Raw genomic sequence first — 17,628 nt, 5'->3', positions numbered from 1 at the left:
TCGCGAACGAAAAGCACGTCGAATGGTGTCAAAGACGAATGAAGTTGTCGTTTTTATCACGATGGTCACCGAGGTCATACCTACAATAATCGGACGCGCGCATTTTGTGATGTGGTGTATCAGTTTAGTTATTCTTAAAATAAAGTTATAAATTTTGTACAAGACATTGTTGCGCGCGCATTTGAGTGATATGTAATGACTGTCATCAACCGATAAAATCTTGAAACGATTGTTTTCTTCGGGAAATTCTCTCGCTTCTTTTTATAGCATAATCGGACGTCATTAGAAACGAACGTAACACAACCGGGGACTAGAAATGCTGACGGCGAGTTAGACGTCATCTTGCGTTTAATGGGACGGCTTGTTTTTCTCGCGTTTCAGGTCCGCCTGTCATCTACCTAAATACCGAAATCATTGTCTCGGAAGTGTCGACACGCTCGAGAAACAAGAAATACAGAAAGGATGAAAAGATTTGTTACGCGGTTTTACTTGCGGATTTGAAAAAAACGTGGAACACAAAAAGAACAAATTGGATACAAAGAAATCGATTAAAATGAAAATATATTTTACTGTTTTGATAGAGAAAAGAAATAAAAATTTCAAAACATCTGTTACGAAAAAAACAAATTTTGTTGACTAATTGAAAAGTTTGTCATCACATTATAAATGTATTTATAATATGTTAAAAACTTCTCGGAAAAAAATATATATATGTGTATAAAATAAATATAAGTTTTATAAACTTGTATATATATACAAATAGTTTTGTGATTTTACATAATAATATTTTTACAAAATAATGCCTTGAGGAATAATGTCAGGAAAAACATAAATACAAAAGCAAAACACAGTTTATATTCCTATATTCTTTTTTCTAAAGGACATCAAAGAAGTATACTCAACTTGATTTTTTCATAGCTGGCTCCAAATACTCGCAATGTCATTCCATTTGTATTTGTGTCCAAAACCTTAAACTTATTCAATTGAACCTGCCTCCACATATACTCACATAAAGCTCAATGACTGTAAACGTCAGGTTCAGTCGCTTTGTATCGTTCTGCCACTCACGTGAGCGCAAATCTCATGCGACATATAATAAAATGAAGCACATAAAAAACACTCTCGAAAATGGAAGCAAAGTTAAATTAATGTGTAAAGTTAAGACACAATAGGTTTCTCTCGAAAAGTACAAGTAAATTAATAATAAAAGATATATCTATGTATATATATATATATACATATCCTCGAATCTCTGTCAAGTTATAATAATTAATCGAAGATAAAACAAACTTTGAAAACACACGTGCGATCAATTTACATTGATGATAAAAATTCTAGTTCAGAGATTTAAAAATCACTCTTGAATTTGTCGTGTAATCTCATTTCAACTTGATGGTATTGCTTCCCCAACATATTCCTGTAGGACCTATAAGTGCGAGATCCCAAATATACACAAACAGCCAAGGGGTTAAAGCAACCGCATATTCCCTACCGTCGTCATAACCCACATAGAGGGCGTCACACCGAGAGGTAGAAAGGGGTCGGAGGGTGCCCAATGACGTCAGATTCGCACGAGCACAACCTTACACAGATGCGTCGATAACCTACCCTACCAGATGCTGCGTTCTGTTTTCTCATCGACTCTTCGGAGTTATATAATGTACATTTCTCGCAGAAAATCTATTTCCTGCAGCCTATGTTCGTTCGGATCTGTTCATCTTCGCGCATAAATAAGTCCATAAGTTCCAGAAAATCTGCCTCGTATGCGGTGAACAGGTGACATATGTAATTCTTTTGGTGTTTCACAAAAATTTATGCGATCTATATCACAGAGTGAGGACGAGATTAAATTTCAAAAAGGAGAACTGCGGAGAGAAGAAAAAGTCTCACGACAACTTTGAGATTAAAAGATGAGGTAGACTATAAAAGAAGACATAAAGAAGCGGGAAGATATTGTAATATTTTTCAATAAAGAACTGAAATCGATACATTTGCAATACCGAAAAAAGACCGAATATTAATAAAATGTCAAAAACGCTCGAATTAAAACGCAAGTCGGAATCCTGGCGGATTTACAGGAAAAGGTCAAAATTACACGTAATGTGCGTAAGCAACGTTTATAGGTCGGTATTATTCTGACGTGTATAATAAATTAATTAGAGCGCATTAATTCCTTTTTAAATGTACTTCTGCTTGCGGGCAGAAAAGGAATATACGCATTATTATACAGTAAATATAGTTATAAACATAGACGATTTATGTGCAGTGTACGCAGTTGAGATTAATTTCAAGCAAAATATGTCTGCACGCGTAACGTACAAAATATTTAACATTTAAAAATGTATCACGGACGAATTTTATTTATTATTTTACTATCACACACGCTAAATTCTTAAAAATGCTTCCCTAACTCAGTTATAAATTGATATTTCAAACGACGTATGCAAAAGAAGTTTATTTTTTGTGTTTTTTAATTTGAACAAATTTATGTGCGATTGATCGGACGGTGATGCTTCGTAGAAGATTTTCATGTATATTCGGGTGAAAGTTCAGCAGCGCGGAAGAAGTTTGCACACGCAGAAGGAACGAGAAAGGAATGAGTTGCTTGCTTTACAGACATTGACAAATGGATCCGCCGGTCCATCATCTCATCCCACTGCCAAATGTATCTTGCAGCATACGATCAGATGGATGTCCGTTCATATCGAGCGCGTTCTATTTCCAAGCTTTTCGACGTTATCTGATCCTGTTTGCAAACACAGCTCGAACCTACTATCACGCACGTTATTTATTGTCGTCTCTAATACACAAAAATACTCTAAATCTTTTACATGAATGCGCGCATTATTATGTCTTTGCTTGTGTACGCGGGACATTGAACAATTATCCGAAAAAAAGACGATGATACGCGCGCATCTCCCTCGGCGATGAACAATTCTGCGACATTAACAAACGACCGAACGAATTCTCAAAATATCCCGATTTAGACTCTGAAGACGTAAAACTCTTTCAAAAGACTTTGTGAGAAACGTTTTTATAAAAACGTCAATAATATAATGTAAGAATATTTGTAGCAAAAGTACATTTGTGGCATATTTAATAATATGATACGAATATTAAAAGTTTTCACGACTTTGCGATTTCCCGACTCTCTCTCTTTCTCTCACAGTAACGGTTCGATGCTGAAATTAGCAATTAAATTGTACCGAAAACTAATATACATAACCGACTCGTAACCTAACCCAACCTAACCTAACCAGCCTCATTGCTGATGATATATTGCATCCGGCGATCGGCAGCGCATAAAGTTGCTTTTTCGTTCATAACTCGGTTCTCGTTCGCTTGCTTAGCATGAATAATTTATAACCGATCTTCGGACAAACGCTTGAATGTTTGGCAAAGCAAGATTAGCCCCGGGATTGAGAACGAAAAAGAGAGAGAAATGCGAAAAGTCAGGACGCGCGATTGATATATAGCGAGGAAAGAAGATGGGGCCGACACAACGTCTCGTAGTCGATAACTTCTTAATTGCGAGAAGAGACTCTTATAAAAGCCTCGAGACTTCCATCTCTCAAAGACATCAGCAGCCACTCAATGTAGTCGGCGATGTCTCCTGGCAAAGATGCCCGCCGGTTATTTGACATTGGCTTGAAAATAAATTGCACAGAATCGCTGCTAATGTAAGTGCTGGTGAACGAGGTCGGAACAAAAGTCAGTGTTTGAGAAATGTTTATTTCTTGAACTTTTATCTGGGAAAATTAAAAGTGCATTTCTTATACACACTTATTAGCATATATACTGAAGTACGTAAATATCGACCTAAATAAGTTGCGGAAAATAAAATGCAAGAATTTTTAGAAAAAATTAGCAAGATGATTTTTTGTCATTTCTTAATGGCAGGAAAATTGCGACAAGCAACAGCTAAAAAAAAAAGAACATAGCAAGAAAAAAGCAAAAATAAAGCGAAGAAAGTGGATAAGAGAACGTAAATGAGTAAGAAGATACGTCGGCTGAGTTCAGAAGAAATCGCGGGGGTCAAGAGAGCTCTTAGAAATCTACGAGATTGAAATTCGAGCCGTTTTCGTACGCTCGGGGGCAATCTTCCTTATTTACGAGACTTTCAATTACACCTTTGCTCTCGAGCACATTCGTTTAATTGAAATTCTCGAGTAAACAGAATGTAATAGCGTAGATCTCGATATATTTTTGATTAAATATATTTTTATGTACATAATCCAAGCATTATATTCGGAGCGTTATATTACTTTTGTACTTTACTTAAAAGTGATGAAATCGATATGTAGACTCTTGAGTTCGAGATAGCGTTCGAGAGCAATAGCAAGAAAAATGGATTTCTACGAGGCACAAGAGAGAACTTTTCCGCACGATCTAAAGAATGTGCAAGCTTCTGAAAACATTGTCTACAGAGAGAGAGAGAGAGAGAGAGAGAGAGAGAGAGAGAGAGAAAGGAGAGCAACGTTTTTGGAACAATGAAGCATAAAACGCGTAACTATGACGTTGACAATTTTTTGACGATCTTCCCGAACAGATCCGTGAAAGAGAAAATACAAACGCAAAACTTTTATCTCTTTCTTATTGTCGCTAAGATCAAGTGTTTTGAAGAATGTTTTACAGATATTTCAGGCGATCAAAAATGTCATCCAAAAGATACTTTTCTTTTTTTTGTCACAAGTGACGAGAAGAAAATTACGATTGCGCAATTCAAAATTAATTAAAGAAACAGCAGCATCGTCTTTCTTTGTCTAATACAGTTTAATTTTTCAGAAAATTTTATGTATATTTGTATATATATATATAATTATATATGTAAGAAGAGAGAGAGAGAGAGAGAGAGAGAGAGAGAAGACAATGTTTTAAATAATAATTTTGCGGAAATGAGAAGTTTGATGATGCGCTAAAAAACAATCTATCTATATTTTCGCGCGTACATCTACACGATATCATCTACAGCGTATTATTCGCACTTGTTCCCAGGGTAGATATCTGTGTCTTCAATCGATACGCTTAACCTCTGACCTATTATCATAGTTCAGTAGAAGTTCTTCGTGAGATATTGCAAGACTTCAGACTGCGATTGCAACGAATCGTTTGATAAGATCGTTTTAGATATGCGCATATAGGTATAGGCAATTAAAGATGCTTCGATTAGACTAAGTTTTACAATTTTATCACATTCTGTAATCTTAATTACTAATACTTATTATTTCTTATATAATTATAATTTATTGTATTTTAATGTAATCCGATTTATATACAAAAAAAGCATCAAAGTAAAAATAATTAATGCAATCGACCGAACGTGCGTAACAACAAGAAGATTTATATCAAGTTGCTGAGATGTTCAAAGCTTATTTTACTATCATTAGTCGGAAACGGCATGCTGTTTCGCATAAACAAGCGAGTATAATCTCGAAATATGGCAATTGCGGCTTTCATGACTAAATAGCACTTGTGCTTTTTGCAAAGTAGACTGAGTATAAACTAGACTACGTTTATTTCTTTGATTTATAATTGATTACAAAATCCCGTGAACCTAATCGCGGAGACACACTGTAGATCGTATAGTTCACACTTGAAATCTTGGTCAGTGGAATAGAACGCAGCGAGCGCATGCACGATAGTGATTAGTTTAATTCGTGCAACACTTTACAAGCTCGCAACAACACTTGCTTTCTCTGTAGAACTATGCGCGATATTAATGCACGATAAAGTAGATCGTGTCTTGAACGTTTCTCTACCTTTCTCACGTGTACACCGATTGTAGTAAGTAAGGTAAAATATTGTTTTATTTCTGTTTAGTTCATTAATATATATAGTTGTATACATATAATATTATATACGTGTCTATATTGTCACTAAAAATTAAGAAGAAAAACTTATTTTGTGTTACGACCCAAATGAGTAAAGATTGCATGCATGTGCGCTTTTATCTCTCTCTTCCGATTGAAGCGCTCGTCGATTTACACGACTCGATCTGCAAATATCGCGAAGATATTGCGTGATTTTCAGTCAAGATTGTACGTAACTTTGCGTGATTCAAAAATCACCATCGCGAGTGCTTATGTGTGATTTTGCTGAGCCAAGCAGAAATCGTTTCCCAGATACGGAGTTGCTCTACTTAACTGAATCAGAATCGGCTGTTACCTCATTGCGCCCATTACATCCGGTTCTTGTAGACGGGTAATACAGAACCGTATTAGAGCTCTCCGCGCGGCAGACTCAAGAGCCGTTTGTTTGGCTGACCAAGACCATTCGTACTCACTGACCCGTTAAGTCAAGAACAGAAACCTACTGCATTTTATGCGTCCGGACGCTCAGCCGTATATCTATTTCTCGTGTGTCATAAAGATTGTTACATCCATTATATCCTTCCGATTTTGTCTTTCGAACGATGCGATAAAGTATCAGTTTATAGAAGCTTGTGTGATAACGTATCAAAACTATACTTGTCTCTTTTCTTTTCTTTAATTCATAAAATATAGAAAATTGTTTTTTTTGCAGGCAAACTGTCCCAGGTGGTCCCATGTTGGGAGGAGACGTGAACATCTCCGCAATATTGGATTCATTTTCCGTTAGTTACGATAAAAGAGTAAGGCCGAACTACGGAGGTGAGTAGAGATTTGCTTTTTCTCATCTTTCGATAATCGGAATCATTCAACCACCTTAACGTGGGTTTTGTATTGTGCGCAAAACTTGCGTTTCGTGTATGTTCACTTTGAATTGTTTAACTAAATATGTCGATAAACTTCGGGATGTCGCTAACTACGCATCAAGTTTTGCGTACGAAAGCTTTCCTCATTTTATTGTTTGTAATCGTTGCACTATAAAATCTAAAATAAACGTTACCTTGCAGCCAACGAAAACGAAGGAAAGAATAATATAAATATTAGTATCTTCGACAATTGGATATTAATGTAGCCGTGATTCTAATATTTCAAAGTATAAGGGAGGTGAGATATATAAACATAAGAAAACTGACCGAAATACTGACACATCGGCACGATCTACTGAATTGGCAAGCGAACAGAGAATCGACACGAACGGCTTTGTTAATTCCACTTCGTTCGCTGCAAAAAAAACGCGGAGTAAAACTTTACGTGTGCTCGGATAAAACAAAAAAGGTAACCATCGCATTTTATTTTAATCAAACATTGAGATATAACATAAATTAAAATACACACTAATAGAGTAAATAAATGTCAGAATTAAAAAACAAAAAGAATAATGACGACATTGATAAATATCGACACATAAAGTACAAGTATTCCAATTGACGTAACAATAATACGACTGCAATAAGACATCGCGAAACGTGTTGCAGGAAATATTTTTGACGCGGTTCGCCATCACTCACATTTATCGTTTACAAAACTGACTGACTCTCGAGCGTACTATCGTTACTATAAAACAATTCTGACAAGAACAGCGCGCTGTAGCATGTGTATGCGAATCGCATCCTCTTTCCTTGACAAAGATGTGTATCGCATGACCACCGAAAAAGAAATATACATCAATAAAAACCATCACAAGTTCCTGCAAAGACGTTTTATTTACAAAGACGGCGCGTAAATGCACCATACACGTACATATATAAGTTTAAACACACACAACATGTTCTTTTTTAACTTCAACTAATTTATGAAAACTCAATTACGGAGCGACTTTCATGCGGAATGGTCGCTTTAAATAAATATCAAGCGATTTTATCGATTGGGAAGCTGTACGATTTTCGCTTGAATAAACTGGATGCTTATAAAACACAAAAATATTATAGCGTTATTAAGCCAGTTTTGAATAAGCACATCAGTCAAGAATTGATTAGAAGCAATTAACGTTTTTGGCTAAACAATCCGTTTCATTTTTTGAATGCCTAGATCAAACAAGCCCAAAAAGTTACTCGGTTCGCAATGTAGTTCAGGTTGGCTCGGCTCGACTCGCGGCCACCGGATGACGATTATCGGTGCAACGCAGCGGCGGTGTGCCATTATGATTTATGTGTCCGCGATTTTGCCACGACAAAGTCGCATTTTCGGCAGATGGCCTCGTGAAGCCAGGGCGGGGCTGTAGCGCTTCGATAAAACTCGGATCGATGCTGGAACGTCCTACGGGTTGCCACGGGTTACCGTTAACGGCATCTCTGTTCCCGAGTCTGCACCGAGACGCTTTGCGTCGTATCTTTGTCTTGAGTTACGATTTTGACTTTGATTTTTCCGTCGTTATCATGTCCTCCTCTCCCTTTCTCCGTTATTTGTTCCAGATTCTATTTTCGGACGACATAGATACTTTTTCGTCACCGCGACGTGATCGCTGACAAAATTGCGCCAATTTCATATCTGCCGTGTTCTACTTTCTCTATTAAGAAAGAGATTCGGAATTGCGATTGAGACTCGTTAAGAAAAATCATTTTAGTTTCTTGCATTTTCGGAAAGAGAAGCTAAAAACGTCGATACTTCACGATTCGTTGATTATAGCGAGATTTTTGCTTTCGTAGTTATAATTAATAGTATACTGGAGAAGAGATTAAATATAAAAACTAAAAAAGCAGGTAACTGAATAATTTCAAACTCTAATGCAGGAAATTTTGTCTCTCTCTTTCTTTCTCTCTTTTTCTCTTGAAATGATTGAACGTATACGAATTATAATTACACAAAGTCCCGTTAGCCGCAACTGTTGAATAAAATATAAACATATATATATTTGATACATATTATTATTTAATTATATTTTATGCAACATCTCGCGTGTTGTGTTGTTATACATGCAAATTGCTCATGTTAAATAAATATTGTTCAATGCGTTAATATGCATCGGAAATCGGAACACATAAAAAGCTAATGAATTACGACAAAATTGAACAAAAGAATATAAAAAAATAATATGCTGTATGCACATAATCGAATTTCAACGTACGCATGATTGAGATCTCTCGATCCCGTGCATACACGATTACATATATCTCTCCAGTTTTTATTTTTCTCAGAATATATATTCTTTCTATACGGGCGATCGGTTTGTACAAACAAAGCATAACGTGTTTCAATTAACTTGATATTTTTCCCCTTCCTCTCTTCCTCACATCGCGTTTTCTAGCGTGTACGCGAGAACGTCATTGTGAAATATGTGTCCCATATGGGATGTTCCTCGACTACAGGAGCTTTAAAAACATCCTAGAAATGGAAATGAAGATATATCGGTCGAGTGGCGTGCGATGGCGTTGGCAGAGTCGTTGTTTACGAGTCAACTTTATCGCGAAAACGCGCGCCAACATGAGCATGTATATGCGTCTGCATTCGCCACCCTCTCTAACCTCTTTCCTCTCTGACTACCGGTTTTTTCTAACTGCACCTGGTCACTCACTCTCTTTTATCCAAATACACACACACACGCGCACACACACACACACACACACACACACACACACACNCTCTCTCTCTCTCTCTCTCTCTCTCTCTCTCTCTTTCTTTCTCTTTCTCTTTCTCTTTCTCTTTCTCTTTCTCTTTCTGTGTCCAAAACTGTGTCCATAAACTTTTTTACAGTGAGATACCGCTCGATCGGGCATATTTTTTCATTTCGTCTTTGCGGCCGATCAATTTGGTCAACAGCCTCAATTTTGTGCAGCTTCACATCTGGCACAGATCGCTAATAGTTACAAATCTACGTCAGGCTTTTAAATTTAGATTTCTCAAGGATTATAAGAGAGTGAGAGGAAGAGAGAAAAATAGCGCGTGCGTTTCACCTTAATATTAATTTAAAAGTTTGATAAAAACTTTGGTTTGATTAAATTAATATTCAACACATAAAAACCGCAATACTAAACTACACCACGATATTATAGTTCGTGGGTTTTTTAAAACGTTTGATTCCATAAATTAATAATTATAACACAATAAACTATATATGTAACATAAAAACAAACTCCGTAATGCCGCGTGTTTGACATATACAAAATACTCTTGTAAAAATTCATCGTCGTTTAATAATGATACAACGACAGAAACCGAGCACACGTAAACGAGCATAGTTTTGGAGATTAATACAAGATTAGTATCAGAAAAATATGGTCTAATCGAGGAGCGGTTACCACTTTCAGCGATCCATCCAACGTAACAACATCAGCAACATTTTGCATATAGTATATAAAAAAATCACAGAACGTTATCGAAAGAAGAAAATGAAAAACAAATATTATATATGCGTGCAATTGTAATTAATAAACGATTTATGTCACATATACAGTTCATTCTTTTCATCGTGTAGCTTCGGCCGCAGCCGAAAAAACCGGCAACACTCAGTCTTACTAACCTTCGATTTCAGGTCCTCCCGTCGAGGTGGGCGTCACCATGTACGTCTTGAGTATCAGCTCGCTATCCGAAGTGAAAATGGTACTACCTCTAGGTCTTACTCAAATAATTTCGCTGAAAGTTACTCGTTATATATATATATATATACTCGTTATATACATATATATATATCTATAACGAGTAACGATATATATATATATACATATATATATATATATATCGTTTTTCGGTTATAAACACAATTAGCTGCTCTTTCTTTAACCATTCTCTCCCTTCACTGGTTCCTCCCAAGCAATCACATTTGTTCAATGCCCGTGTATTTTTTCAAGTTAAAGATTGCTAACGATCATATTATTGAATCGCAAATCAGCATTTTCTTATCCGCTGACAGATACAAACATGTGCACAAACACACATCTGGGGAAACTTACACGAGTACGAATGCGGATGCATATCCGGTCTTACACTTGTACATACACGCGCACACGAGTGTGTATTGTTCTTATTGTTCTTTTTTTATTTCTTTCACCTTCACATTACAAATGTACTTGTGAGAAAACTGACTGATCGTTTCGCAATTTTTTAGTTAATATATTGTACAGATTCAAAAAAGATTACACCACATCATGCAATTATAATTCTCACTCTGTTTGTATGTTGTGTGTGCTCTTTAGGTATAGTGAAACACGTTTTGTTTGTCGTCACATTAGAGAATGAAATATATTTAAATATATATCGCGGATACAACGATTTGTGTTAAGAAACAATCGATAAAGACGAAAACGATTTGTATGAATGTACATTTCTGAAGTTCAATTTTTGCAATGCTGATTGCGCATTGACACAATCGATATTTGCATTTATACGTGAGTCATTTCTCATGCTGTCCGTGTCTGCCGCTCGACAAATAGTTCGTTCATGCAGTTAACCACGCACTAATTGGGGCCGATACTTCCAGCGCGGTTGAGTTGACCCTCTAATAAACGACTCGTTTAATACGTTCGCCAAAGCGTAAATTATCTCCATTGCCTAACGATGACATCACGATTATCTTGCTCTTCGAATATTTTGCGTTTTGCACATAACAATCGATTAATTGCGGCTCTGCAGGCACTCGTAGCTTTTAATCTCGCCTTGTTTCTGGCGCAATGAAGAAATCTCGGTTTCTCGGAAAGCTGTTCAAAACGAGAGTTTGATTTCCATTGGTAGTTCGTTCCCGTACATCGATATCCGTCGCTATAAGTACATCACTTGATCGTCGTGCTTGTTGTGCACACATGGAACCATACCGCGTCCTTTTTGACACGCGTTTGTTTAGAGATGACATTTATGAAACTGCAGCAATCGCATAACGCGATTACCGCGGAACGATTTGGTTCCCGCTTCGAGGAACTCCAGCGGTCCGTTGCCATCGGCACAAAACAAACGTCCATTTTCTTGACACGTTGGATCTCAAAATCGATTGAACATAAAACCGCGGAAAAGAGAACCAATCCGGCGCTATGTCAACATTTATCAACATAACACATTTTACGCGCTAATATCTGACAGAATTAACTGGCTTTTCTCCGTCACAGTAGTAAAAATATAATAACATACATATGTAATTTGTATACACCTACTATGTACTATATTCTGAGATGTAAAGATATCATATTTTATTATTTACAAGCGCGAAAGAAATCGATTTGATATTTCACGAATGAAACATATTTAACTTTGCATACACGCATGCAGTATAAAGATTGTGACAGAGAAGCGCGACGGGTGGTTTACCGCTCGCCCTTCGAAACTGTCAAAATGAAGCCAACATAGAACTGAATTTTCCTGCTCGCTTTATATATCGTGGCGCCTCGTAACATGGACCAGCTTATCGCTCCGGTTTAACAACGAATGCAGAAATGAGTGTGCGCGTGTATGATCCCACGTATCCCTTCCACAACATACAAATACACACATACACACATATACATAATAGCGAGCAACCAAAAAAAAACATTAAAAATGGACAAACTACTATTTTATATTTCAGATAATAAATATATACTAGCTGTCCTCGTTTTACGCTCGGAAAACAGTTCTGTAGTTCTAGCAACTGAAAGCGCGCGGTGAGATTGCACAGTTGGAAATCCGGGCAAAAAACCTCGACATAAAGTATTATCATTGTAAATTATTGCGGAGGTAGTTTCGAAATGCGCAAGCCGGATTTACGTTGACAAAAAATAATTTGTTTCTACAAAGTGTGATGTTGACTCTCTCTTTCTCTTCCCTCTGCGAACAAACTGCATTTATGCGAAACATCATTAAAAGTTTTGACATCGGTGAAAAAAATTATGCAGAATTATGATCCAAGGTCGAGAGAACGAATTTCAGTTGCTTTGGCTACTTTATTTCCTATGAGCGTGAAAAACTTAGTTCACTGATCTCCTGCCTGACTTTAAGCCTGGGCTGTCTCGAATGTCACGTAGTGTTTAGAGAGAACGTGAATGAAAGAAGCGTTTCTTTTATCGCTTTCTGCTCTCAGAAAAAAATAGTATTTTGTTCACTATATATAAATCTATTAAAAAAAAAAAAAAAAGAAAAAAACACGCACGAATCGTCCCGTTAGACCGTTTTCTTAGACGCTCTAGCTGCTATGCCGCGGTTGCTAAGATGGGGCTGCCCGCCTGCCACCATTTATACGATTATTATTATTATATATATATATTCTATGCCCCGCAGCTCGACAGAAATCCCAACCCTCTGTCCAACACCTTCGCAAATTTCTTCGTCCGAATAACCGCACGTAACACACGTTCGTGCACAAACGCGCGAGAGAAAAAAACCTAACCGATCGAACTGTCGGATTGAGAACTGTCCAAATTCCTATAATATTATACTATCGGCTTTCTTTCAATAATTCAAAGCAATCCTCGGGTCCCATCAAATGCTAAAAGCCAAAAACCAAAACTAAATAAATTAATTTCGCCCGGAATCGACGATCGCAGTGACAATGACAGCAATTCAGTCTAAAGCAACAATATTGTTGGACAAACGTATAAGAAGATATTGCCGCTCTCGACAACGTTGAGAAGCGGATAATATATAAATCAAATGAACAAGTTTAAATGGATTATAATACATCAAGTAATTGGCAAAATAGCGTGTGAAAGTGCACAGAGAGAAAAAGAGCGAGAGTGAGAGTGAGAGAGAGAATGTGAGAGAGAGAGAGAAAGAATGTAAAAGAGAAAGAAATCAAAACAAAATGCAATAAAAAGCGACATGATAACAAAAAAACAGTAGTTTGTAAGATAATGTCATGCTATGAACATGGTTGTGATGTGTATACGGTATTACGTAAAAATATAATATATATAACCCCGAGACTAGTATAAATAATTTTTCTAGCTTGGAAGGCAACGTGTGGTCGACGAGGAGTCCTGTTGATTTGGTTCCGTGCAGGGTGCGAGCTCTCCTCGACTTGTCCATTTGTGCTTTGCCTCTGGTTTACACAAATAGACGTATATAACATATACTTCCTGATTTACGTAAACTATCTCAAAAAAAAAAAAAATTCGGAACACATTGATACATAAATTCGCACAAACGATGGCAGTAAAAATGAGTTTAGATTCGTTTCGATGTGTGGAACGTGACGTCATATCGCGCGATTAAGATTTTACAATGCGTGCGTAAGTCAGAGGTAGAGAGAAATTTGTCATTACTGTTGTTACTGTTTAATCTTAATTAACCTTTTTGTCGTACACGATAGATATTGCACACGGTTGTGATTAGAAAGTGGCGGGTAATCCAAAGCGACCAAGGCCGGATGGTTTTGTTGATTGCAGGTCCCCCTGTGGAAGTCGGTGTCACCATGTATGTCCTCAGCATCAGCTCCGTATCCGAGGTGTTGATGGTACAGTTTGCATTTACACTCATACAGAACTCTCTTGACATCTCGATATATATATATATATATATGTACTTTCATTTCTTTCGTCCTCGTGACTTTCGCAAAAAAAACGTTGCCCTCTCTTCCTATTTCTCTCCTCTCATTACATCCCTCACACATCAAAAAAAGCGACAACGAGAAAAATTCGTCTCTTGCGCGACACTTGTTCCCACATGTTTCACGATGGCACGATCGATCAAAAAATGCAAAAATTGTGTCAATATGTACCGCACTTTTTAAGAGGAAGTGTCGACTTTACGTTTAATTGAACTCATCGTCGAGCGTGCCTATCGTGTAACCGACGCTACATCATTAATCGAATTAGCTTATCGGTCGTGCCACTTGCTTCCGATTGCATCTGCAGGTATCATTTAGTTTCCAATTTGTTTGTGTTTCTCTTGTGTGTATTATACGACAGAACGTACATGTTTTTATGTAAAAATATTCCTTGTCAGTCAAAACAAAGACTATTGACTTTGATTGTTTGAATTTTATTGTACAAATTACAACTTAGTAGCAGTAAAAATATTCGCGTTTGTTGCAAATCATATGTTGATCGGGAAATCGTTACAAATCGGCGGAGATTAAGAGAAAATGACAACTTATATACGTTTACACGTGCACTTAATATTTTTTCTTGATACATTGTAAAATAGTATTTCGATATTTCGACGCGTTACACATATACACATGTATATTTAAATTTCAAGTCATTTTTCGATATCTTGTCGCGGAAAACTGCAGCAAAGGAAATATATGCTATGCCATGTAGTGATGTTACATCGGCAGCAAGGGGTGTCGACGTAACTGCAGCATAAGCTGCACGTACATATACATACGTACACACATGTTCATATGTGTACATATCAAGGCATATACAAAGACATACACGACGATAACGATGACGACAATAACAACAACAACAATGCACACACGGATGGCCTACTAACCAACGTTTTTATAGCTCGTCACAGCTGTTTGGTTGGCTGAACTGTTACAAGGGAACCTTGCTACGTTCCACAGTCTTCGCAAGATATATTCTTGTCCACTTAATTTATGGTTTATGGTTGAGTCATTTGATTCGATTTGCGATGTTCTTGTTGCATGGCCCAACTTGCGGTGCTCGAACTAGAGTGAAAATGTTAACTGTAAAACTTTTGTCTCTCGCGCATAACATTAAATCTTGTCGCGCTGCAAAGCATTTTTCTGTGTTCAAAGCGATTGTAAATAAATTAAAAAGCCAGTAAAGAATTCGAGGTCCTTTTCCGTTCGACTTTTATTGTCTTTCCAGAAAATTCATGAAATAGAAATTGCGTCGAGCTTCTCTAAAATAGGAAATAATATACGCATATAAAAAATCAAGTTTATAAAAAATGTAATAATTAAAAATATTAGAAAATGAAAATGCCGTTATATTCCATTTAAATAACGTGTAATAATTGTTATGCTACAGATCGAGCATCGCAGGCTGCACATATGTTCAGATACGTTCGTAATCACACTCTCACACACAAACAAACACACACACGTGTATATGTATTGTATGTGTTTATATATATATATATATATATATAATGTATATATGTATATATATGCGTAATTATCGTATACATCTATATATACACTTCGATAGTCTGCACCGACGAAAGTTGGACCTGCGTCGTGTAAGAAGACCAGTTTCCACCTTTCGGCGGCTAAAACGGGAAAAAAACACACTGAAGGGGAACTGGCATTTCCTCTTATACAATTCGTTTCTCATCAGTGTACTAGTACAATACGCGTGTGTAAAAATCTTTTACATTTGCAAATTCGAAATTAAGTGTGATATGCGTGTGTACAATAACAAATATATACAAACTACATTTACACATTCGTATTTCTTTCTCAATATTTTTAAGGTATATACAGCGGCACTGCGTATATAATGTATTGTGTATTTACGCATAATCCTGTAGTAATATCAAAGATATTCGTTCCGGTATCGACAATCAGTTTCAAACTGGACACAAAACTGGATTCACTATTAATCGCGTTCCAAAGTATATACTCCGCAGATTACATTATTCTTAATAATAATACTAGAAAATACACGATAGGAATCTCTCGTATATTCTGACATAACAATGGCGTCAGGTGATCGTGAGAAAATATGTCTTTTTTTCTACAATTTCTGTAGAAAAAAGAAAAAAACAAAAGTCTTAACACATAATTCAAGTGCGCGATGACAGATTTTTCGAGTTTCATATATAGTATAGTAAAACTTGGTTCGCGCCTCGAGATTGACGTTGATCACCGCACACAACTCAATGCAAATTCCGATCGCAACCTTTGATCTTTGATGGTCGTATCTTTCTTATTTGACGTGTAGTACAAGTCACTCGCGAAGGAAAACCGATACGTCGATTTTTTGTTTCATCCCTCTCACGAAATCTAGAATACGAGTTTGGAACTGAATGTACGAGGCTGGACCCCAGGTGTTGAGCCCTGTGCGGAAACCAAATCAAGTCGACACTGTCACCTGGGACGTGACGCGCGAATTTTTACACTTGCTGGCGAATGTCCTTTTTCCCATATCTTTTTCTCATTGCTCCCTCGCATCCCTTATCTCCATAGTCATGTATAAAAGCGATCGTTCGATGTCTACTCTCTCGAAGAACAACCTTTTCGGGCTGCATTCGGTCAGCGTATATCCGCGAACAGTGAGACAATTTTCTCAACAATTTGTCTTCCTTTTCGAATGGCACTTTTCGGAAAAATTGACGAGAGAGAGAAAGAGAGAGAGAAAAATACAAGAAAGCGCCTTTATATATGCTCGGTGAAGATATAGACCTCGTGGTCGAACGAATCCGAAAGAAAGAAGGATAAAGCATAAGTAAAAAAGAAAAAAAAAAGAAATGCAAAAGAAAAGAGAGCAAAAGAGAGCAAAAACTATATCGACAGAAGATATACGCAGCTCTTCGAAGAATGAACTGCTTTTCTCCTTAGCCTGTTTTCCTCTCCTCTCCTTTTTACCCACGGCCAGCCGATTATCACATATCGAACAAAGAATATAGCGACGTTGCGATTACGTCGAATATACGTCGACTTATATTATATGTATATATATATGTATGTATATATATATATAAATATATACATATATATATATATGTGTGTGTGTATATTATATATTTGCATATATATCTCGTATATATCTCTATGCTACATACATCGTAAATATATTATGACACCTATATGAGCTGTGTCATTGTCAGTGTGTGCAGTGCGCTTCTGGTTGCTATGAATCACGTCATGCTATATACTGTATATATATATTAATACAAATATTCCTCGAGTGCGCGCGAGCGCGTGTATTACGTGCATGCGCACGCGTGT

At 36.8% G+C, this 17,628-nt stretch overlaps 1 protein-coding gene across 11 annotated transcripts in view; it reads left to right on the top strand.

The window, feature by feature from the left end:
- LOC109862073 (gamma-aminobutyric acid receptor subunit beta) overlaps positions 1–17,628 on the top strand; it is a 58,010-nt gene that overhangs the window by 16,534 nt on the left and 23,848 nt on the right. For 7 of the 11 annotated variants that reach the window (XM_020442041.1, XM_020442024.1, XM_020442005.1 and 4 more), the window contains exons 2-3: positions 6,523–6,629; positions 10,336–10,403. In XM_020442041.1, coding sequence (XP_020297630.1) covers positions 6,523–6,629; positions 10,336–10,403 — 175 coding nt within the window. Of the gene's footprint in view, positions 1–6,522; positions 6,630–10,335; positions 10,404–14,149; positions 14,218–17,628 lie in introns of all 11 variants that reach the window. The other 4 variants (XM_020442027.1, XM_020441980.1, XM_020442019.1 and 1 more) reach the window with 1 other exon arrangement.

Source organism: Pseudomyrmex gracilis, unplaced genomic scaffold (genome assembly GCF_002006095.1).
Source record: "Pseudomyrmex gracilis isolate BER0280 unplaced genomic scaffold, ASM200609v1 scaffold_9, whole genome shotgun sequence".
In the NCBI taxonomy this organism is placed as follows: Eukaryota; Metazoa; Arthropoda; class Insecta; order Hymenoptera; family Formicidae; genus Pseudomyrmex; species Pseudomyrmex gracilis.
This window is presented reverse-complemented; position numbering and strand designations above follow the sequence as displayed.